This window comes from Ursus americanus, chromosome 6 (assembly GCF_024610735.1).
Source record: "Ursus americanus isolate L20-20 chromosome 6, mUrsAme1.1.p, whole genome shotgun sequence".
In the NCBI taxonomy this organism is placed as follows: domain Eukaryota; kingdom Metazoa; phylum Chordata; class Mammalia; order Carnivora; family Ursidae; genus Ursus; species Ursus americanus.
In genome coordinates, this window is record NC_142132.1 from 60,036,923 (window position 1) to 60,061,291 (window position 24,369).

Genomic DNA, 24,369 nt, shown 5'->3' on the forward strand with positions numbered 1-24,369 from the left:
GCTATGGTATTTAAAATAAACCACATTAAATACTACATGCAAAAAAATCCAAAAGCCATAATGCGAGTCTTCATAGAAGGCATACATTTGATAACTTCACTTGCAAAACACAACACATGACATTAGTAACTAGCTAAGTAAAATCTCACGTTTTAAGGACAGAATTTTTTCATGCCTTATTTTGAATAATCAGTTACCTCAAATTGGTTGAAGTAGGGGTGCAGGAGTAAGCCAGAAATCCTACCAAGATATTGCCATCGAGAGAGGGAGAGAGAGAGAGAAAAACACCAGAGACAGGGAAAGAAATAATGGTCATCTTTACTAGAGGTGATTTACTCAACCTTACTTTAAGGTTATAAAGTAGGAAAATTACGACAAAATGACATCTTCAGGTATGTCTTTCTGTATTAACTAGCTCTCATTTTGTGATCAGTTACGACTTTCAGAATATTAAGTAGTTCTAAAAAACATGTTTAACAATTGTTTTTTAAATTATCTACTTGTTCTTTCCAGTATTACAAAAATAAGCAGAAAGCAAAATTCTGCCAAAATTTTATAATGATCTGGAATAAAAAGCCACCCTACTTTGTCCATTGGCTTTAATGCGACACTGGATAAAACACGTAACTGAACAGTTACCTTCACGGCTGCAGTGACAGCCGCAGTGGCCGCGAAAGCCAACCCCTGCCGCCCAAAGTTGACCACGGTCTCGTAGCCCCGCTCCTTGGCTTGTACAATATAGTCATCAATCTCCTGGGGAAAAACAAACTCACAGATAGAAACTTTATTTGACACTAGTGTCAAGAAGCCAAAAACGAGGACCTCCCCCCCATGAAGTGATAGTTTCACTCGTTTTACAGGACAAACCATGCGATGATGTACATTTCTAACAAACGATTTGTAGAAATATTTATATTATAATATTAATATAATAATATTATATATTACTTATATAATATATATTATATATATTATATATCTTACCCTTTCCTTGGAAGAAAGAAGTGGATGAAGGAATTTTCTATATATTAAACTTGCTCCTTTGGTATAGGGAGAGAGCAGCCACACGACAAAGGCAATCTTAAGCTCATAGTACAGGGGGAACCTAACAAGAAAAAATTTGAAAAAACTGCTGGTAAAAACTAAACTACAATGAGGAAATCTCACACGCACACACACACACACACACACACAAGCTTTTAAGAAAGTTCAATCGCTAAGTTAAATTTTCGCATGTCAAAGTGAGTGAGTAACGAAAGAACTATGTTTGAATTGACTTAATTTCATTAACTCTAGATGAGTTCTAACCAAAGAGGGACCTGATCGCTGCAGAGATTCAGCAACTTCTAGTGTAAGATTCTTCTGTTGAAGAGACCATAGGCAAGCTGCCAATGGACTGCAGCCATCAGGAGAGAATATTAATAGCATCTACCCAGGGCGGTGAGGGGCACCCCCGACCCTTCCGCATTTTGGTACCTGACATCTCTCCATGCACCAGGACGCAGCTTTACATGCTCCAAGGGCACAAAGTTAGCCCATGAACACATCTCCTTCTCTTTCTCAGAAGACCCCAAGAACTTTCCTTCCAATCTCATTTGGCCGGAATTGTGACGCTGGGCAGACAATCGTTCACTTGTAAGGGGAATGGAATTCCCATGTGGTACACTGGGGATTAGCGTTACCCACCCACGCCCCTTTTCCTGTGACTTTGTAGTGCTTTCTCTCCCTGTAGGCTGAGTGCACTTCCTTGAGCAATGATTGCGGGTGTAGACATGTGAATTGCTTTGGCCAACATCACGTGAGTCTGACATATCACATGCACGCGGAAGCTTTAAATGCCTATTGACTTCCTCACCCCGACACCCCCAACCTCTTGCTTTAAATTTTTGCCTTCTGCCCTGAGAACAGCTGCTTCTTCAGCTTTGGTCCTGAAAGCAGAAGACACTTAAAACTGAGCTGAGCCCAGCAAAGCTGCAGCCAACCTTTTGCCCTTAAATAACTTGAGCAAAAAATACGTGTTTGTTTTTCTAACCCACTGTGGTTAAAAGGTTTTGTCTACTGCCACAGCAAAAGTGAACTAATATACCGTAGGACTAGCATCCTTGGGCCAGGAATTATGAAGATACGTAATATCTGAACAATTCTGGGCTCTCCTGACGAGGCAGAGGGTACAGGGCAGTAAGGAATGACTGCTGTGCAGTGAACAAAGGGTCTTTGCCTGGTGCAATTACAGAGGAATTTCTGGACTTGTACTGTTCCTGGCAAACTTTTTCTACATCATTCGCTTTTTAATAATGTATATATGCTACATCTGCAATCAGGAAAAATGAGGTCTCTAAAAAGAGAACTTTGAAACTTAAGAGAACTGGCATGGTTTGAAATCTATATTCTGTCCCATAGAAGCAAATAAAAAAACCCTCCCCCAAAACTCTACACCAAACACTTAACAGTAAATGAAATGAGCTTTGGGATAGAGGAAGGACATGTTATGTTTCAAATCAGGAGAGAGATGGGTACAGACGCAGAGAAGTTCATGAATGAGGGCAGGTTGTTAAGAACATTTAAATCTGATGATGTCTCTATTGTTTTCTAGCAATCCAGTGTGACCTAGAGTGCTGTGAGAGGATGATGAGAAGAGTAAAGCCAGAAAGACAGTTTACCGAGAGAACAACAAATGATTGAAACAGATGCAGGAGGGCATGGAGATAGGGAGTAAAAGGAATGGGGAGGTTCAAACAGATACCTATATGAGCAGCTGACTGATGTTCTGGGGGGCTGCCTCTGGGAGCCCAGGTAAAGAAGTATTAAGTTTAAAGTATTAAGTTTAAAGATTTTAAAAGGAGGACTTCTCCAAGTGATGGTAAGGTTTAGATGGAAACGCACCAGTGAAATATGGCACAGGGAGATGCAAGTTGTTCCATTTGGTATTACTTCTTGGTAAAATGTTAAATCCTTGAGGATATAAACATGCTTTAATTTTGTCTCAGCTACTTGGAACAAAGCAGCCAAGGAGCTGGTGGTGAGTGGGCGTCCACGTGGATGCTGACGTCCTCTGGTCTGAATGTTTGTAGTTGAGAGTTTTAAGGATGGGGAGGGAGTGCTAGAACCAGATGCTGTGGGTTTCAAAGGGGGAGTCATTTAGGAAGTGATAAAGAAAAATAGCCTGAAGTCATCGTGTGGAAAAAGGATAATGACAACCAAGTTTTTCTATTCCAAGATCCTGGGACCTGTGTGGGAGGTCGGAAGAGAGCGACACATGGGGAGAAGAACGAGCTGCCTTAATCTGAGGGGGGCCTGTAAGGAAAGTAACGTTCTTACGGGAAACCAGATGAAGAAAACGAAACACTGGATAATTAGATAACGTGGTTACCAGCAAGAGCAGCGTAAGAGCTCAGGACACCTGACAAAGAGTCTACAGTCTGTCCCTTTCTCAGTGCTAGGACTTACCAAGCGACTGTTTGATCTGTTACTGTTTCAATCACAGTATAGAGAGCAAAAACAATCCAGTACATCATCCATCGGACCTGGAAATAATAAAAATGCTTATGAAATAACAGACTAAGATTACTTGCAACTCTGAATAATTACATATATATTTTTAGATATACAGATGCTGGATCAAATGCAGAAGGTGATGGTTTAATTCTCAACAGGTTTATTATGTCTGCGTTTCTCACATCACTACATCAAAAGTCCGGGCATATAAGACGAGAATCAAAGAATAACAAATCTCTGGTCCTGACACAATATAATGCAGGAATCTGAATGAAAGAATCAGAACAATAGGATATATTTTTCTTAAGTGGTTTCTTAAGTGGAGGAAAGTTCTTCACAAGATCTTATTTTTATCTACATGCTTCTTTATGACGACGATTAGCTATTTATTACATAATAACAGCATACTATGATATGATCACATTTAATCTTTATTAGTCTTTTAAATTTTGCATTCCGTAATTTTCAATCTATAGAAACTGTTCAGGAACCAAAGAATGATCCTGGGTTTGTTACATCCATAAGGCTAGTGACCTAGTTTGAAAGTCGGTTAGTGTTTTCTTTTCCCCAAGCTCCTGTACACCTGTAACCTCTCACAATCATTTCCTTCTTTTATCAACACCACAATGGTCATTGCAATAGAGTGAATGTTTGCGTCCTCCCCCTCAAAGTTGTATGTTGAAATCCTAACCCCAAATGTGTATTAGGAGGTGGAGCTTTTGAGAGGTGATGAGGTCACAAGGATGGAGCTTATAATTCATAAATGGAGTTAGTGTTTTCCTAAAAGGGCCTCCAAAGAGCTCTCTCATCCCTTCCACCATATGGGAACACAGAGAAAATGGCCATCTATGAACCAAGAAGTGGGTCTCACCAGACACCAGACTTGCCTTGATATTGGACTTCTAGACTCCAGAACTGTGAGAAATAAATTTCTGTTGTTTATAAGTCACCCAGTCTATGGTACTTTTATTACAGAAGTCTGAATGGACTGAGACAGTAGTTCAGGACATTTTTTTACCTCTTGCCTGGAATATAGCATCCTAACCAGTCCCTGAGACTCCAGTGTCTCTTTGTATCAGTCCTTTTCATAGAATGCTGCCTGATTAATTTTTCTTGAACTCAATTCCCCAACTATACCTTTCTACTTTACCCGAGTACAGGGACTCTCTTATCACAAGTTGGATTTTCATTAAAGATTAAAATCTCTGATCTTTTGCTCAATATTATAATAATGGCTAATACACAAAACCATGCCAACTATGGGCTAGGGACTGTACTAAGTGCATTACATATTAAATCATTTACTCGCCACAACAATACTACACGGAAGGAAACATGATTATTTCCACTATAGGTAAGGAAACAGTGACAGAGAAGTAAAATGACTTGTTCAAGGTCACTTAGCCACAATTTGAATCCAGGCTGCCTGACCCTGGATTTGGTGCTATTAATCAATTATACTATGTAGAGAAAGAATTTGTGAGGATTTGTTAATTGTGAGATCCAAGAATAACCACCACTTCCCTTGTTCTCATCCCAATGAAATGACAGAAAAAATTTAGGTCTCTATAAATAGCTAGAAAATTGACCTAACTATTTAGTTTTAATATAGAAGCTTGTTTGGGTATTCCACAGACAATAGAACCTATAATTCAAGTGGCTTTTATGGTTTTTTCTTTACATGGACAATTCAATTAAAAACAGCCATGAATAACTTTTGAAGCAATGTACCATGAAATAGAAATAATACCAATTTACTCTAATTTATAGACTCCTGAAAGCTTAAAAAATTTGCCCAAAGCAAATAATAGGGTATATTATCTACATGAGAAATACAAGGCACCTGATTAACAATTATCATCTCAAATTAAAAAAACCCCAAAACAGCCCAAATATACTTTTTAGTAAGTTTTTTTTTACTTTTTATGAGTTCTCTTTAAATCGCTCACTGCTGCCAATTCCAAACTTTTGTCCAAATATGGGGATTTTCTTCCAGGCCTCACATCCTATCTACATTTTCTCCCACCCCTCCCTTTTTTAACTCTTTCCTGAGTTGATTTACCCGGCCCTTCTCGATCCAAACACGAAGTCAGCACTCTTCCCTTTCAGCTGTATTCAAAAGGTTAGCTTTCACCCCTAGTGACTGAAAGCCTCTCCCAAAAAGGAATGAAGAAAAAAGACTGGAAACAGAATAATGAGCTTTTCCACAGCTAGAAGGGATCTTAGAGGTGATCACAGTTTTGAAAACTATACAACCCTTTACTGAGAAAAACTGTGACAATCACAGGAGAAAAGCGCTCCCACGGGGTCTCCCATTCCACCTGCGGTGCGACGGTGGAAGAGACGCCATGAAACCCATGCGCTCCCTGGGCACAGCTTGAAGACAAATCATACAGGAAACTCTTACCGTCTTGAGGGCCAAAATAAATAAGGTGCACAAGGCCAGTGAGCTAAGAGATGGCCGGAGGAGGCACAGTCTTCCCTTCTCAATGAACAAGCGGTGGCCATCAGACCCCTCCTGTCAGTCCCCGTCCCTCTCCTTGTATGCAACACAGGGAATTCAGTGTGACTATCATCTTTCCCAGGAAAAGAGAGGTTTAAATTCGGTTGTCTGTCTCATAGAAAGTTTAGGAAACTTTCAGAAAGGTAAAATTATTTAGGTCAGTGCTTACTACTTTTCATTATTTCACTATTTTCCACCAACCTTATGATCGTGAGTTTCCAAATAGATAACCACTTCACAAGTAGTCATAAGAGGTAGTCATACCTCTTGTGGTAGTCATACCACAAGAGAGGTAATGGGGACTGTAAGATAGTGACTGGTGATACCCTGAGTGACTAGTTCTCCAATGAAGGAGAGCGGCTACACATCCCATAGATTTCAAGGGCTTATTTAGTTTCCAAATGAAGTTATTAAATTAATTTTAAAAGCCACAAAATAAAAATGCTTTAAAGAATGTAACATTTATCTCTTTATTTTTTAAAAAAGATCTTATTTATTTATTTGACAGAGAGCAAGCGAGCACGTGCATGTACAAGCAGGGGGAGGCGCAAAGAGAGAAGCAGGCTCCCCGCTGAGCAGGGAGCCCAGGGCTGGGCTCGATCCCAGGACCCTGAGATCATGACCTGAGCTCAAGGCAGATGCTTAACTGACTGAGCCACTCAGGTGCCCCATGTTTATCTCTTTAAAAATCCCCATATATTTATTTAGGTTGTGGGGATATTTAGCAATGTAAAAAATTTAAAAAGGAGAAAAAGAAGAAAAAAGAAGAAGGTCATGCCATTTCAGTTAAAACACAACCAACTATCCAATTATGAAGGTATTCCTGGACATTTTCCTGGAGTATTGACAACAATTTTATATTAGCAGAACTCCATGGTATAGGAATTTGTCTTTAATGAATAAATTCCTTGATAATCTGTTCTTAAACTTACAGATTTTTTGGTTGTCCTTATCAGAAATATGGACCTTAAATTATAATAGGCAGGCAATAATAATTAAATTAATGTAATGAGTGTGTGTTATTCGTGGGAGCAACCACAAAGAAAGTTCACCTTGAAAAGATATTGCTTTCTTTTTTTCTATTAATGGATTTGGTTGGGATTTTATACCAAATGATTACTCTGCAAAGCTTTTATTAAAACTACATCTCAAGGCCACACAGCCTAGTGTTTAAGGTTTTGCTCCAAGGAAATAGTAAGAAAGAAGTCAAGGTCAAAAAGAAAAAAAAAAACAAAAAACAAGTCACAAAACTATAGACGTATACTTAAACATGTGATGATTAAAGATAAAATATTCTTTAGATCAAAAGAAAACAACAATAACAATGTAAAAATAAAACCGGAAATTGGTAGGAAAACAATTACACTGATAATCTTGTGAATGTATATAACCAAATATAATCACCTTTAAAATGTTATACAAAGATAAGTTAGTAACTGGTAACCTTAATAAATTACAACGACCTTTTAAGTTGCTGGAAAAAAAGGATACTGGCATCATTATTTGTTAAAAATTTACGTTCTTGGGAAAAAAAAATTTATTCTTGGGGAAGTAGAAACAAATAGTACACAGTATCTTTCTACTGGTAAAATCAGCAAACCATTGTCTAGATATCCTCACAAGAACAACAAGTAATAAGAAAACTGTACTCAACTCTTTCTTTTTTTTTTTTTTTAAAGATTTTTTTATTTATTTATTCAACAGAGATAGAGACAGCCAGCGAGAGAAGGACACAGCAGGGGGAGTGGGAGATGAAGAAGCAGGCTCATAGCGGAGGAGCCTGATGTGGGGCTCGATCCCATAACACTGGGATCATGCCCTGAGCAGAAGGCAGACGCTTAACCGCTGTGCCACCCAGGCGCCCCAAGTACTCAACTCTTTCTTAAGAAAAGACTCTCTTTGGTCCCAGGGAAATGAATTATCCAACAAGGTGAAGCTTATACTATCCTATAAGGACTAAGATGGGTGTACACACCCTACTTTTGATAAATCTTTCATATCAAACATAATTTAGACAATTCTTAAGGACTCAGGTGGCATCATTACATATAACACTGACACAACTGTAGCAAACCCTACTTACTTTGTTATGAGACTAGAAACACGAATAGGATAGCTTCTGTCCTCAAGGATTTAACATTTTACTGGGGAAAAATGAGTAAAAAACTGTGATTAAAAAAAAAATGTTCTGCTGTTCTTACGACTTTAGGTGTCCTAGCTTCCAGTGTGAGTCAAGAGCACAAGAATCTGAGGAAAGCTTCCTAAAGGGACTATTTATAAAGTTGTGAGCAAGGTTCAGGAAACCCAATAAAAGGATACTGGTGTACCCTGGAGCTAGCAACAGCAGGAGCTGGCAATTACTCCTAGATGTGAAGGAGGGAGGGAGGGCAGGGAAAAGTTTCCTGGAATCCAGGGAGGGCAGCTGTAAGGGGAGAGCTGTAGCCTCAGGTGGACAGTCACAGTCAACCCATGGTGGCAGGGGAGGAAGGGAGGACGCTGCGAGGACAGTACTCTGACATGTTCATCCTGCCTTCTGATCTTCTGCAAAAGCCTCACACAGGCCAAACCCAAAGGGAAGCCAGAGGTGATGCAGTCGGTATGAATCAGCCCCTGGGCCATAAGCAAGGTGGAGAAATGTGGAGGGGAAATTCCACTGGAAGGGCAAACGAAGGTCCCAGCACCACCTCGCCTGCCATCGCTTTGATCCACCCAGAACGGAAGTCTTTTCTCACCACTTCCACAGATCCCTCCCTGGCCCAGATGACCACCATCTCCTGTCCGCATGATTCCGACAGCACATCCTAACTGATTACACTACTTTTCTGGGTCTGTTCTGCACACAGCGGTCCCAGGCTCTCCTTAAAACAGAAGCCAAATCACGCCATTCCTCTGCTCAAACCCCTCTGAGGGCTCCCATCAGAATTCTTACCATGGCCTAGAAGACCCTGTGGATCTGACACCTGCTACCTCTCTGGCCTCATCTGCTGCTCCTTGCTGCCCTGTATCACCTTGGCCCTTTTACTGTCCCTTGTGTGCGCAGATATACTCCTGCCCCAGGGCCTCGGGACATACTTTGTGTCTGTGTGTGTGTGTTTGTCTTCCCGCAGTTGTCCATGTGGATCACTTTCTCACTTGCTTTGGGTCTCTGCTCAAATATTTATCCGGGAGGTCTTTTAAAATATCGATGTCCTCCTAGCTCCCTTATCCTGACTCACTTTTCTCTTCAGAAACATACCATATAATCACTGACACATCTAGCAAATGTTTACCTTTTTTTTTTTTTTTTTTTTGGCCTTTCCCTACTAGAATGTAAACTCCAAGACGAGAAAGACTTTTATTCTGTTCACTGAATTCCCAGTGCCTGGCATCGACAGAGCTCCAGAAATACATACTGATGAGTTGCTGACTGCATATGGGCTCCTTTCTGTAAGGATTGCAAAAGGCCAGACACTTGAGGAGATGCAGCAGGACGGGTAAGCATCAACTAGCCCTTTGGGAGATCTGGTTTTAGAAGAAAAAAAAGGGAGGAATAAAAAACAGCATGAAGCAAAAAGAAAGCATGTTTATATTCTCAAGGATTGAAAATTTTACCAGCAAGATAAGAAGATTCAAATGAAGAGAAAGCAGGGATACTTAATGGAACAAGATCCCACATGAGAAAGACAAGAATTAGATTAGGAAGAAGAGTGGGCTTGAGAAAGCAGCAGAGAGGCAGGCTCCTCTGGGATGGAAGGAAAGAAAAGACTGGCTGTGTTGGGAAGAGAACCAGAGCGAGGGACCTCTGTCTTTACTTTAGAGAAGGAGGGAAGGTCATCCTTGCAGGCTGGGTGGGAGTGGGAAGGAAGGTGGGTCTGAGGACAGTAGTAAAGGTTTAGACAAGCTGTTCATCTGGATGGGAAAAGCAGCAGCCTAGGGTACAGATGTTCTAGATTATGTGATGAAGGGAGGGCCTCAGCTTCTCTGGAGATTAGATCTAGGAGGCTGCAGTGGTCTAGGTCTAGGACAGTGAAACAAGACAGAGATGGGAAGTGACAGCTTGCTGTCCGTCAAGAGGCCTAATGGCAGAATTGTGACTGTGCAGTGGCCCAGCCAGGGCTGGTGCCTCTCAGCCCCACTTCGCAGTGTGTCCCGTTCTCCCCAGCAGAAAGTGAGGTGAGGCTTTTGAGAAGTGGGTGTATCTCCCTCACAGGATCTTCCCCCTTCCTGTGGCCCAGGAGGGCACAGAGCAGGGCAACGCTGGAAGCCATGTGCTGTAAGTGGGTAGAGTCCCAGTTCTTGAAGGATGGCATGAGAATTTGTTACCAAAATAAGACACCTAACCTGGACTGTTATATGAGAGAGAAATACATTTCTATATTCCTTCAGCCGTTGCATTTTTGTTACACATTATAATTATAGTAGACTTGCCTACCCTAACATGAAAGGTCACACTAAAGCAAGGCCTTAGTAGCAAAGGTTCTAGAATGAGGGAAGCATCAGTCCCAGTGCCATCGGCTGCCATGTGTGGCATGGTTAAGGCCCTGGTTGGTGATACTACCACAGTGATCTGAAAATGGAGAAAAGGACTACCATGTTAAGAAATTCTGGTTGAGATACCTTCAGGGGACTCTCAGAAGGATCTGGAGTATAGGAAGCATTGATGTTCTCATGCAGCAGATTGGCCAGAGAAATATTATTTTAAACTACTTTTGTGATCCCTTGGCAAATGTGGTTCTATCTGTGTGCATTTGTTCATTGTTATCTGCACTGTCAGTCTGGATGACTTCAGTGGCAATCCCCTTTTATTTTCCTTAGGCCAATAAATCAGATAAATTAGCTGGTTAGAAATATGCATAAAGGGGTGCCTGGGGGGCTCAGTCATTAAGTGTCTGCCTTCAGCTCAGGGCGTGATCCCAGGGTCCTGGGATCGAGCCCCGCATCGGGCCCTCTGCTCTGCTGGGAGCCTGTTTCTTCCTCTTCCACTCCCCCTGCTTGTGTTCCCTCTCTCGCTGGCTGTCTCTCTCTTTGTCAAATAAATAAATAAAATCTTTAAAAAAAAAGAAAAGAAACATGCATAAAGTTTAAAGTGGGTTTATTCTGAGTGGGAGGCCAAGATATCCAAAGCATACAGTACATAAAGGTCAGTGGGCATACTACTTGAAAAATGTTGTCTGATGCTCACTTTGCTTTGTTTTGTTTCCCAAGGGTATACCTGATGCCTGCTATGGTACCTGCAACAAAAGACATTCTCAAAGGTATTTATCAAAAGAATTAATGAACTGGGCTAACTTCTATACAAGACTGTCATTTCCATTCTTCCTAAATATTTGGCAATAGACCTTTTTTGAAAGTGGTCACAATGAACTGGCAGTCATATTAAAATCTTGGAACGCAGGACGCCTGGGTGGCTCAGTTATTAAGCATCTGCGTTCGGCTCAGGTCATTATCCCAGGGTCCTGGGATCGAGCCCCACGTCGGGCTCCCTGGCTCAGTGAGCCTGCTTCTTCCTCTCCCTCTGCCTGCTGGTCCCCCTGCTGTGCTCTCTCTCTGTCAAATAAGTAAATAAAATCTTTAAAAAGAAATAATAACTAAATCTTGGAATGCTTTATGTACGATATATTTTTTGTGAGTTGAGAAATGTGAATATTTTAATTTAAAATACAATATTTATAAGAAAAAGATTCCTTAAATGAAATCTTAAAATCATTTAAATATCAAAATGAATTTATATTCCAAGAATATATACTCTTATAATTAGGCAAGTTCTTTTGGAGATTCTGGAATCATCTGTGATACAAAACCATAGTATCTAAAATTACATTCTAGTTTATATAGTACATGGATCAGATTAGCTTATTTAACAAGCCAGCACCTGCTTTATTATTACTCAAAATCCATAAGGCTTTTACAAAGCCTTAGCATTTCAGAAACCCAGACAGTCATGTGGTGGTGTTCTTAGCTTTACTCTCTCAAAGGAATTAGAGGATATTTTAAGCCTGAGTGAATACGGTAAAATGAATACACCCATAGGCTAAATTTACTATCAAAAGACCATGCTCCATTTAACAGGTATGCATTTACCTACTCTTGACTGCAAAAAAAAAAGTAGGCCTCGTTTCATGATCTTTTAACATTTTTTAAGAAAACAAGTTTTTATGATTTATATCCTTAGACAATGAAATTGACTGAAATCCCCAAACAAATAAAGCAAACAAAAAGTGAACAGCAACTGTGAAACAATCCTGCTGATTTCCATCACAGAAATTGAGAGCAGTGCACAGCCCCGAATATATAGGGGAATATCATGGTCTCACGGAAGGAGGCACATTGCTGTAGATTTATGAGTCATGGTAATAGCAGTAATGGCATATTAGTTAAAAAATACAGGGGTGCCTGGGTGGCTCAGTCAGTTGAGCATCTGGCTCTTGATCTCAGCTCAGGTCTGGATGTCAGGGTCATAAGTTCAAGCCCTGTGTTGGGCTCCACGTTGGGTGTGGAGCCTATTCAAAGAAAAAAAATTTTTTTCTTAAATTGAATCTTTATATAACTTATTCTCTCTATGCTAGGACTAGTGTAATATTATAACAACAGTGATAGTAACAGTAATGTATGTTAAAAGATGTAAGTGTATAATTATACTTCCATGATGAAAAGAAAAATTATGTGATATATTAATTTGATAAATATTACTCAGGGCCCTTTAGAAACAAAGCCCTTTCCCATGAAATAGGCATAAACGTGATTCAAGGTGTTCCTACCACCAAGAAGCTTTCATGGGAGGGATTAGTAAAAGAAGACATTAAAGGATAAGAATTGGTGATTACCAGCATAATGTCTGCTCCACCATGTAACTACTAATATTTTATTATATATTATTTATTTGCCTTGTATAAATGAAATTTCTTCTCTTCCAAAGGAAAGTCTTCCCTAATTAACTCCTCCCCCTGTAAAGGTCATATATAATCTTTGTGTGCCATCCTTTTTCTTTGTAGCATATCTGGGCAATGGTTTATGTAACATGTACCCTGCTGGTTAGACTGTAACAACCAACAGGGGCAGAAACCATTGTGTTCACCATCATATTGCTGGCACCTAGCACCCCGGGTCTGGTAAAGCAAGAACAGAGGAAGACTTTTGCTTAATAGTTTCTTAATTCTGGAGGCTCAGTTAGTTAAGCGGCAGGCTTCGGCTCAGAAAATGATCCCAGGGTCCTGGGATTAAGCCCCACATCGGTCTCCCTGCTCAGCTGGGAGCCCGCTTCTGCCCCTCCCCCGGCTCCCCCCCCCCGCCCCTCCGTTAATGCATGCTTTCTCTGTCTCAAATAAATAAATAAATAGATAAAATCTTAAAAAAAATTAATTTCTTAATTCTAAGGTCTGGATTGAGGCAAGTAACTCTGGACTGCAAACAGCAGTTCATAACATACAAAACCGTCTATTTTGTCAAAGTTGTTCTCAGACTTATCAGAGATTAAACAATTTTCCAACATTTCTTAATTTCAGGTTCTTTGAATCATAAAGCAATTAATGCTGGTCTTTAAGAAAAAATGAAAAATTACATATGCCTGATGATTTTAATTATAACCACACTAAGTAAATCCAGATCATAAAATACTAAAATATGCTTTACAGGAAAAAAAAAATCTTTGCTGAGTCTGAAAAGAAATAAACACTGCTGAATTTCAGACCACCCAAAGAGAACCTTATTTTCTGACCATTATTATTCATTCAAGTCAATTCACCCAAAACATTTGTTCTACACCACATTTCAGAGACAACAGAGAGACCTTCTAATATAGAAGTTTTTAGAAATAGTATAGAGTTGAAAAGATTTCTCCCATTTCATTAACATTATGCAATAATTTGGTTACTTCATAATGATTTTTCCCCACTAAAAACAAAAAGGAACAAAATGTGAGAAATCAATAGAAAAACTCCCTCTTTTATCCAACCCAGATGGCTCAGTTATGGGATTTTCCCCACAGCTGTGCCAAGTTAGAAGCATGCTTGAAAATAAGCTAGTTGAAGTTCAGTCCAAAGTGAATAGAGACCATGGCTGAAAAGCGTTCTTTTTTTTAAAAAGGGGACATGTGTTTGGGGTGAATACATGAGGCCAGAATTGATTTGGGCTTCCTCGACGTTGGGCTACTTCTTCCCCCACTGCCCCATTTAAGAATATCTTAACTTTGTACAGCTCCCCCACACTCAGATGTCTGGGGGTTGGTTATACTTTCAGATAGGGAAGCTGCTGCAATGCAGTTTACCTGCAAATCCCAGACATCGCTGCCAAAGACCTCACGGATTAATTATAATGAGCCTGTAGGTTTGAAGGACTATCATTAGAAATGGAAGCCTGTCACCCTGCTTCCTTGGTCTTCCCCAGTGATTGTGAATCACAGAAGCCCCATATATCTCATCCCTGACCTCAGCAGTTTGAGGAACTTGAGAGAAGGTAAAAGTGCAAAAACATTTGAAAACTAGGTGATAATTAATTTAAAAGGAGTGTTGGAAAGAAGATGTAAAAAGCAGGATCTGCTTATGGGAACTGTTCCCGGGAGCAGAATTTAGGAAGGAATGACCTCTTAGTCCAAAATAACTCTCTCCATCTATACCGGCTGAGAATTCACAGTTCACTTTTTTATACTGTTTAAAGTACTACTGATTTATTTGGGATAATAAATATTTGTGAGAAAGACAGTTCCCTTATAATAGAATTTCTCGGAAGGGGCAGAGGGGGAGGGAGAGACTCTTAAGCAGACACCCTGCTGAGTGCTGAGCCTGATGTGGGGCTCCATCCCACCACCCTGAGATTGTGACCACAGCCAAAACCAAGAGTCAGACGCTCAACCGACAGAGCCACCCAGATGCTCCTGAAATGTGCTACTTTAGTTTTTTTAAAAAAGATTTTATTTATTTATATGACAGAGAGAGACAGCCAGCGAGAGAGGGAACACAAGCAGGGGGAGTGGGAGAGGAAGAAGCAGGCTCCCAGGGGAGCAGGGAGCCCGATGCGGGGCTTGATTCCAGGACACTGGGATCATACCCTGAGCCGAAGGCAGACGCTTAACGACTGAGCTACCCAGGCGCCCCTAAAATGTGCTACTTTTAACACTAAACAATCACTCTATCAATACATACATACATACACACACAAACAAATAAATAGTCACTCTTCCTTCTTCTTTCCCTAAGTGTTCCCAAAGTCTTGGCCCACCATGTTTCCCACGTGAGGTATTCCAAGGACTGGCACCATTCCTTGGGCACTGAGGTACCACCATTCCATCTATTTTCACACAGACAATCCCATCTTGCTATTTCCACAAGTGAACTAACCTAGCTACTGCAGGATATACAGGTGACAGGCAAGACTACAACGGACATAGAACATGAAAAATTTCATTCTTTAGGTAAGATACACTCTTTCATATACAACTTGTAGTTTTATATACTAGGCTCAACAGTGTACTTCGAACGTACGATAATCATTCAAACAGTAAGAACCAGTCTTCATACCACATGGGATAACACAGTGTTCTTGAGAAGCAAAGACTGGTAGGAAAGAACTCCAGGAAGAATAAATCTCTGTCATGACTGAAAATGAACCTGGGATATCAGATTACTTCCCTTCAAAAGCACGTGCAATCAACCTCACCTAGAGAACTGAGGTTCACATTGGGGTGGAGAGAGACGAGTGACAGGTCACAGGATACTTGGGGTAAGAAAGGGCTGGCTGAGTGCCAGGGTGCAGGACAGCATGAAGGCCCTGGGTAAACACAGTCAGAGGAACAAAGAGGCTGGAGTAAGGTGAAGAAAGGTGGCTGATTCTAAAGGGAAACTTCACTGGTGGAGAAAATTTTGTGTATGGCCAGCTCTACAACACGGGAACCAGGAGAAAGTCTAACTTAGTATCCTTACCCGTACTGTGTTGTATGGTTAATTTTGTTGAAGTATTATTTTTCTACAAGATGTTCCAAGTTGTTAATTAGTGCATTTACATACAGATGTTTCTAAAACAAACTATTTGCTATTTGGTGTCCATCTGTATACATAAATTTGCATTAAAAAAGTACAATGTGGTAAAAACTATTCACTTTTCACAATAACATAAGATACTTAATTATTTTCACCTTGGCTATAGGTAAAAATTACTTGGGGGATTAAAAAAACATTTAGGGGCACCTGGGTGGCTCACTCAGCTGAGTGTCCGACTCTTGATCTTAGCTCAGGTCTTGATCTCAGGGTCATGAGTTCAAGCCCAGCATGGAGCCTACTTAAAATAATAATAATAAAGAAAGGATATAACATAATAAAACTGAAGCTAGATCTTCATTTAAAAGATGCCTATCAGAAATCTTTGAAAATACAATATTTAAAATAAAACTACTCAACTCCATCTACTTTTGTGACTTTTCAAGATCTTTTCCCCATTTTACCTACAGAATTTGGAACTGTGATTTTAGAAAAAAGGAATCAGTCTATATTTAATCTGATAGCCAAGACACACCTATCAGAATGGCTAATATCAACAACACAAGAAACAACAAGTGTTGGTGAGGATGTGGAGAAAGAGGAACCCTCTTGCACTGTTGGTGGGAATGCAAACTGATGCAGCCACTGGGGAAAACAATATGGAGGTTCTTCAAAAAGTTAGAAACAGAACTACCCTATGATCCAGCAATTGCACTACTAGGTATTTACAAAGACTACAAAAACACTAAATCCAAGGGATATGTGCACTCTGATGTTTACAGCAGTATTATCTACAATAGCCAAATTATGGAAACAGTCCAAGTGTTCATCGATTGATGAATGGATAAAGATGTGGGGTGTGTGTGTGTGTGTGTGTGTGTGTGTGTGTGTGTGTGTAATGGAATATTACTCAGCCATCAAAAAGAAATGAAATCTTGCCATTTGCAATGACATGGATGGAGCTAGAGAGTATTATGCTAAGCGAAATAAGTCAACCAAAGACAAATACCATATGATTTCACTCATATGTGGAATTTAAGAAACAAAACAAATGAACAAAGGGGGGAGGAAAAAGAAAGAGGCAAACCAAGAAACAGACTCTGAACTACAGAGAACAAACTGAGGGTTGCTGGAGGGGAGGTGGGTGGGGGGATGGGTGAAATAGGTGATGGAGATTAAGGAGGGAACTTGTGATGAGCACTGGGTGTTGTATGTAAGTGCTGAATCACTATATTGTACACCTGAAACAGAATATTACATTGCATGTTAACTGCAACTTAAATAAAAAATTAAAAAAACCCAAAAGATGCCTATTGGAAATCTTTGTAAATTAATATAATACTTTAAAATAAAACTACTCAATTTATTTTTATGACTTTTCAGGACCTTTTGAAGATTATTTTTCTCATTTTACCTACAGAGTTTGGACCTGTGGTTTAAAAAAAGAATTAGTCTATATTCTGACAGCCAAGAGACAGACAAAATTTCATATATTCAATATATTTTTTTGTAATTTTTCAAAAAAAATTCATCTTTTTACATTTCTATTATATTTCTGAAGTAACATCTCTCATGAGCTTTTATTTTTATTTTTTAAAGATTTATTTATTTGAGAAAGACAGAGAGCGAGCTGTCTCCAACAAGGGAGGGTGGTGGCAGTAAGTGTTTTTTGGTTGCTGTAGCCTTTCTGATTTTCAGCTGTCCCATCACTGGGGGTTGGGGTGGAGGTGGCTAGGCCTATCTCCAATTTACTACTTAACAACATTTCCTTTAATGGAAACAACCGTTTCTGTCCCTGTTTTTAAAAATCTATTTCCATTGGCACTACAATTGGTCAAATTCTTCTTAGATATTAGCAAAAGCCCAAGTTAGCCTATTAGGTTTAAATGTTACTGTGAGAATTTTTTTTTCTTTGTGTATGTTTTCTAAAGCATTTGCATTGGAAGCTAGAAAAGGACAAGATAGCTGTGGTTGGCTAGCTGTATCTTAGTGTGAAAATTGTAGGAATGCTTTTGTTGACTTCATAAAGGTCAAGGGGTACCGTAATTCACATTCAAAAATTTTAGAAGGAACTGTGCTAGACATTCATTTAACACACACTCCAATTATATAAACTTATTTAAATTTAACACTTGTTTTCTAAAGTGGATTCATTGTAATGGCCATGAGATGATCATGAAGAAACTGGTTTTAGAAAACATAAGGAAGAGTATACGCCGCTTAATTATAAGAGCATCAATTCCTTCAGCAGTGAAATTACATACTGATATGTATTTAATATGTAATAAGTAAACTTGGCATATCAAAAATTAGGTTTATAAAAGAATATTCATCACCTAAAGTAAATATAAGTAGATTTATTTCATTAAAAGATAATGAACTGCCCCAAGTGATTTTATTTAATTGTTCTAAGTGAGAATTGTGATTTTTATTTATCAGTAATTGATTTACAAACCAAATTAACTCAAGACAAGATGGATACACATGTATTCACTGTATGTCAGTTAAAATTAACTTTTAAAATGATTGTCAAAGATCTAAAAAATGGTATCTATTACTACTTTTAACCTATCTTCTATGCGAACACATTTTAAAAACCAATGTTAATGATAAAAAAAAGTCTTATTTGATATCACAGCATATTTCAACCAGAAGTATTCCACTCACAAAGTCAATTTGGGAATCTGGGTAAAGATGATAAACTGAATATACACATTTAATTGCATCCTTGCCACAAATCTCATTAAAACAACAGTAAAAGTGATTTTTTAAAAAGATATTAAGTCCAGAAGAATACAGAATAAAGCGTCGACATTTTTGGAGGAAGGAAGGAAGTGGATGAGTAGCAACTGACTTAGGGGGCCTGAAAAAACTGAATATTAAGCTGACAGTGGGAAAAATTGAGAAGCAATCCAACTTGACACCGCAGAACTCCAGAAAGGCTCAAGAATTGGTGACACAATTCTTGGCCACAAGGGCAAAAGACAGGAAGAATGGCTGTTAAGTCTGCCTAAGGAGCAGGCAGGCCCCCAGATGCCCTCCCACTCTAGTGGTTTGGTGATGTGCCTCCTTCCTCCCAGGAGAACCTTGTGGCTGATTCTCTGGGAAGAGTGAGTCAGAGGAGCTCCGGATTTGCAAATCTCTGGCACAGTTGAGAGTAGGAATTAAGTTACAGTTTATAAATTAAATATTGAGAGCCCCAACCCTTATTCTCTCATTGGAATACTAGCAACCAAGTACCTTTCAAAATGGAAGAATCTTCTCTGAAGAATCTGACTTGCATGAGAGAAAATACCTAAAGATATTGACAATTTTCCAAGGAAATAGTTGTTATGTTTGAACTCTGTTTCCCTCAGATATGTTTTTTTTTAATTTTTATTTTTTTTAAAGATTTTACTTATTTATTTGACAGAGAAAGACAGCGAGAGAGGGAACACAAGCAAGGGGAGTGTGAGAGGGAGAAGCAGGATTCCCGCCGAGCAGGGAGCCCGATGCAGCGCTCGATCGCAGGAGCCTGGGATCATGACCTGAGCCGAAGGCAGACGCTTAACAACTGAGCCACCCAGGTGCCCTCCCTCAGATATGCTGAAGCTGTTATGGACTGAACTGTGATCTCCCCAAATTCATATGTTGAAGCCATAAGCCCCAAGGTGACTGTATTTGGAGACAGGGTCTTTATGGAGGTAATTAGAATTAAATAAGGTCATAAGGGGGCCCTAATTTGATAGAACTCGTGTCCTTACAAGAGACACTCACAAGAGCTTTCTTCACTCATGCACATAGAAAAGGCCACATGAGGACACAGAGAGAAGGTGGCTGTCTACAAGCCAGGAAGAGGCATCACCAAAAACCAATCCTGATGGCACTTTAATCCTGGACTTTCAGTCTCCACAACTGTGAGAAAATAAATTTGTGTTGTTTAAGCTTCTCAAGTGTGTGATATTTTGTGATGGCAGCCTGATCTGAATAGTACAAAGCTCTAACCCCCCAGTACCTCAGAATGAGACATCATTTGGAAACAGGGTCACTGCAGATGTCATTAGTTAAGATGAGATCACACTAGGGTACGGTGGGCCCTGAATCTCATGTGCCTGGTTCCTTTTGAGGAGCAGAGAAGTGATTCTGGGACACAGACACATAGGGGAGGTGACCGTGTGACTGCAGGGGCAGCGTGTGAAGTGCTGCAGCTGGAAGGTAAGGAGCACGGGGACTGGCAACCACTGGACACTGGAAACAGCAAGAAAGGATTCTCCTCAACCGGTTTCAGAGGGAGCGTGGCCCTGTCCACATCTCAATTACGTCCTTCTTGCCTCCAGAACCGTGAGACATAATTTTTTTTTTTTTTTTTAAGCCATTCGGTTTGTGGTACTTCCTCTCAGGAGCTCCAGGAACAAACATGGTTGCCTCATCAGATCACCCTACACTGAAGAGGACATTAAAGCCTCTTCACGGGCACAGGGCCTCCAGCCAGCTTGTGATCATCATCCTCCAATATGAGCAGAGGACCAAGGACCAGCCAACATTTGAGAAAATTATACATGAGAGACAGAGGCTGAAACAAACAAACGAAACAGAATTCAAAGGAGAGACTATGTAGAAAGAACCCGTCTAAAACACCATCATTCATAGACTCAGGCAAAAGGGAAGCTATTTTAAACAACATAAGAATAGGACACTAGAGGAAAAGGAACATTCATAGAATGAAAAGCGCTCTTAGAAATTCTACACAGAGGAGCAGGAATGAAAAGATTAACGAAAGGGTTAGAAGATGAAATTGAGAAACCCATCATAAAAAAGGCAAAAAAAAAAAAAAAAAAAGAAAAGAAAAAAGATCAGAAAATCAGACAATCAGCCCAAGTTTCTTTATAATTGAATAAATGGATTCCCAGACAAAACAATTGGTGAAAATGGAGTGGAGAAAATCATTAAGAGAAATACATTTTAACAAACCAGAGCTGAAGGACAAAGGATTCCCATGTTAAAGAGACTACTGAGGATTTAGAAAAATCTATCACAATCCACTCACACCAAGGCACATACATCCCCACGAAACTGTCAACAACGGGGCCATGAGGAAGATGCCACAAGCAGGTGAGAATCAGGATCACTTCAGACTTCTCCACGGCAACATGAGAAGCTAAAAGGCAATGGAGAAATGCCTTCAAATTCTGAAGGAAAATTATTTCCAATCTAGCATCAAAAAATATGCCTCTCACACAGCCTTCTTGGGAAGGATGTATTTCATTTAAATGAGGAAGTAAAATAAACAGAAGGAAAACAGGAGACTAAGAAATCTGAGGACCGAAAAGACGAGCCAGTCTGGAATATCTGATGGATGATAACGCACTGAGAAGAAATCTACACAACTGTGGAGAGTTCGGGCCTAATGTGCAATACCAAGAATACCACGTACGTGAAAAATCAAACGAAAAACAAGACAATAATAACACCAGGGAAAATAAACTATTGCACAGGGAAAAAAAATGATAATGGTAGGATGCTGTAGAGACTAAGTGCAAATAGCGTTTTCATAACGAAAAATACTCTACAACAGGTACTCTTATATGTCAGGTACTGATTTAAAAGCTTGATGTTCATTAACTCATAGCATTCTCACAACAACCTGAGGAGGGAGTGCTACAACAGTTCTCATTTTACAGACGAGGAAACTGAGACACAGAAAGGTGAAGTAACTTGTAAGACGGCACAGCTAGTAACAGATAGGGCCGGGACGATAATCCAGCAGCCTGGTTCTAGGCTCTTTATCTCTTTAGTCTATTGCTTCTTTCTAACTTAGCCTAAATAATGCAAGTATTGAATACTGACCCAACCCAAATTACACTGTACTGACCCTCTCAGGCTATGAGGGACAGGGAAATACGCATGTGTACAGTGACACTGGGTAGCTACTATTAATCATCTTTAATAGAAGTCAACTGATAAAGTCCATCTGAAAAATTAAGAAATAGCAATATAAGCCTGTCATTTAGATATGGAAACAAACACTAAAGGGTTTAGATAACAGAGCTGAAAGTAGTGGCGTCAAGACAGAAATGGGGATGGGGAAGGTGGGGAACTGCTGTTTTTCATAATAAGCTATAGAAAACTGATTTTAAAATTATAAGTAAGTACAGCTTTGATAAAAATAAAAACTAAATTAAAAGTACATCAGAATAGTAAATAAACAGATAAGAATGTGGCTTGACAAAACTAATTTTCAAAAATTCCACCTTCATCAGCAGGTTAATCTTTACACTTCCCAAATTAAAACTCTTGAATCAAATGAGTATTTTTAATCCAAAATATGAAAAGACGGGGTACCTGGGTGGCTCAGTGGGTTAAGCATCTGCCTTCGGCTCAGGTCATGGTCCCAGTGTCCTGAGAACGAGCCCCAACGTTGGGCTCCCTGCTCAGGAGGGAGCCTGCTTCTCTCTCCCCCTGCTCATGCTCTCTCTCAAATACATAAATAAAATCTTTAAACAAAAATATGAAAAGATGCCTGGGGAACACTTCTTGACAGTAAAAAAATGTATGCTTTCTTTATTATATTTTTTCCTCTTCTATATCCACCCTAAAACTAGCAGACAACTTCAGATTTACCAATTGAAAAGAACTATAAAGCTAGTACGTGGTGTATCTGTTCATTTTCTTATCACCCAAGTATTCAGGAAAAATTAGGTCACTTTCAAAATTAAGTCAATAGGGTTTTAGAGGGCTATTTCTAAGCCTTTAAAAAAGTAATCTCCCAGAGTTTTCACTGTTCTTTGTTCTTGCTCACAGTAAATCTCGGGACCAAATGTCTGATTTTGATTTTTTAAGTGCTGTCAGCCAATCTTTTCATTGCCACGTTCTCCAACATTCTTAGAATAAGAACACGGTTTCCTAGAAAAGCTACAGCAATTACACACGACTTGGAAGTAAACACTCTATTTTCAAGTCATGAGATGGTATAAGCCTAAAAAAATTTGCAAAACCATACTAATTCTTCACTAAGTTTACATTTCAATTACTGCAAGGCTGAAAGACTTTAAGTAGGCCATATCAGTCACACTATACAGGAAATTATATCCTAGGAAAGCTCTGTTTTAAAAATAGGCAAAGGAAGAAAGGAAGGTTGCCAAAATACACAGCACTTTCCATTTGTTTTGATTCGAGCACAGCATCTGTTTTATCAGGTGCAAGCTACTATTTGCAGGCTTACGGGGAATGGTAGTAGTTAGGGTGGAAAGAAGTAAATTAATCTAAAATGTTTGCTTTCTGAAAACAATTTTGAAGTAGGTATCAGTGGAATTTAGGTAATAACCAAATACCACAAAGAAACTGAGCTTTGGGATAAGTCAGACTGGATTATATACTCCTTAACCCAGCAGCATCAAAGCTGAGAAACTAACCAATCCACTTAATTAATGTACACTCTTCAACTCTTCTTTTCTTATTCTTTCTTTTAATTTTATTTATTCATTTGAGAGAGAGAGCGAGACACAGAGCACGAGCAGGGTGGGGGAGGCAGAGGGAGATGGAGAAGCAGACTCTCTGCCGAGCCAGAAGCCCAACGTGGGGCTCGGTCCCAGGACCCTGGGATCATGATCTGAGCCAAAGGCAGACGCTCAGCCATCTGAGCCACCCAGACGCCCCTTTCCTTTTCTTATTCTGAATATTCATTCACTCATTCATTCAAAAGCTACTGAGTACCTACTATATATACCATGTACTGTTCTAGGTAGGGGAACATAGCAGTTAACAAAACAAAACAACTCTCTGGAGCTGTTTCTGGAAAAACACACATACAAATAAATAATACAGTATCAGATGATGTAAAAGGCTATTAAAAATATAACAGGGAAATCTGAAGAAGGTTAATTTTGCTAAGAAAATACCATATGCGAAACAAAGCAAATGTGGATGAGATCACTATATAGGAAAACTTGAGAACAGAGTTCTAGTAAAACTGTTATGATCAGAGTTATGATCAGATTAAGTTTAGGTGAGACTCAGCAAGAAATAATATTCAAACATTTTGTCAAAAGCAAATTTAGACTGTAAATACTTAAAGAACTGACAACACTTTCAAAACCTTCTAATTTCATTTTTAACTATTTTGATCATAGTTGATTTAGTTGTTTATGAGTCCTGCCCCTCAGTGCCCTTCTTGAAAAATATCCTTATTTTGTGGCCCTGAAAGGTCTACTTTGGAAGCACATCCACTGGCTGGTTGGATGTGAAAACTGTTTCTACTTTTTTGTGAAGCTAGAATCCTCACTTACTTTTCTAAAGGTAGCATGGTAGAAGAGAAAGAATACGACATTACAAGCAAGATATCCAATCTGGTACCATTCCTGCCATAATGATCCATGTGACCCTGGGCAAGTTAATTTACTTCTGAGACTGTAATACTGAAATATTTTCCCTGCCTACTTTATTTAT

At 39.4% G+C, this 24,369-nt stretch overlaps 1 protein-coding gene across 2 annotated transcripts in view; it reads right to left on the minus strand.

Moving 5' to 3' along the window:
* The window catches only part of REEP3 (receptor accessory protein 3), a 94,303-nt gene that overhangs the window by 22,384 nt on the left and 47,550 nt on the right, over nt 1–24,369 (minus strand). For both annotated transcript variants that reach the window (XM_045783482.2, XM_045783481.2), the window contains 3 exons: nt 3,448–3,524; nt 985–1,105; nt 640–753 (listed from right to left, as the gene is read on the minus strand). In XM_045783482.2, the coding sequence (XP_045639438.1) occupies nt 640–753; nt 985–1,105; nt 3,448–3,524 (312 nt within the window). The remainder of the gene's footprint in view (nt 1–639; nt 754–984; nt 1,106–3,447; nt 3,525–24,369) is intronic.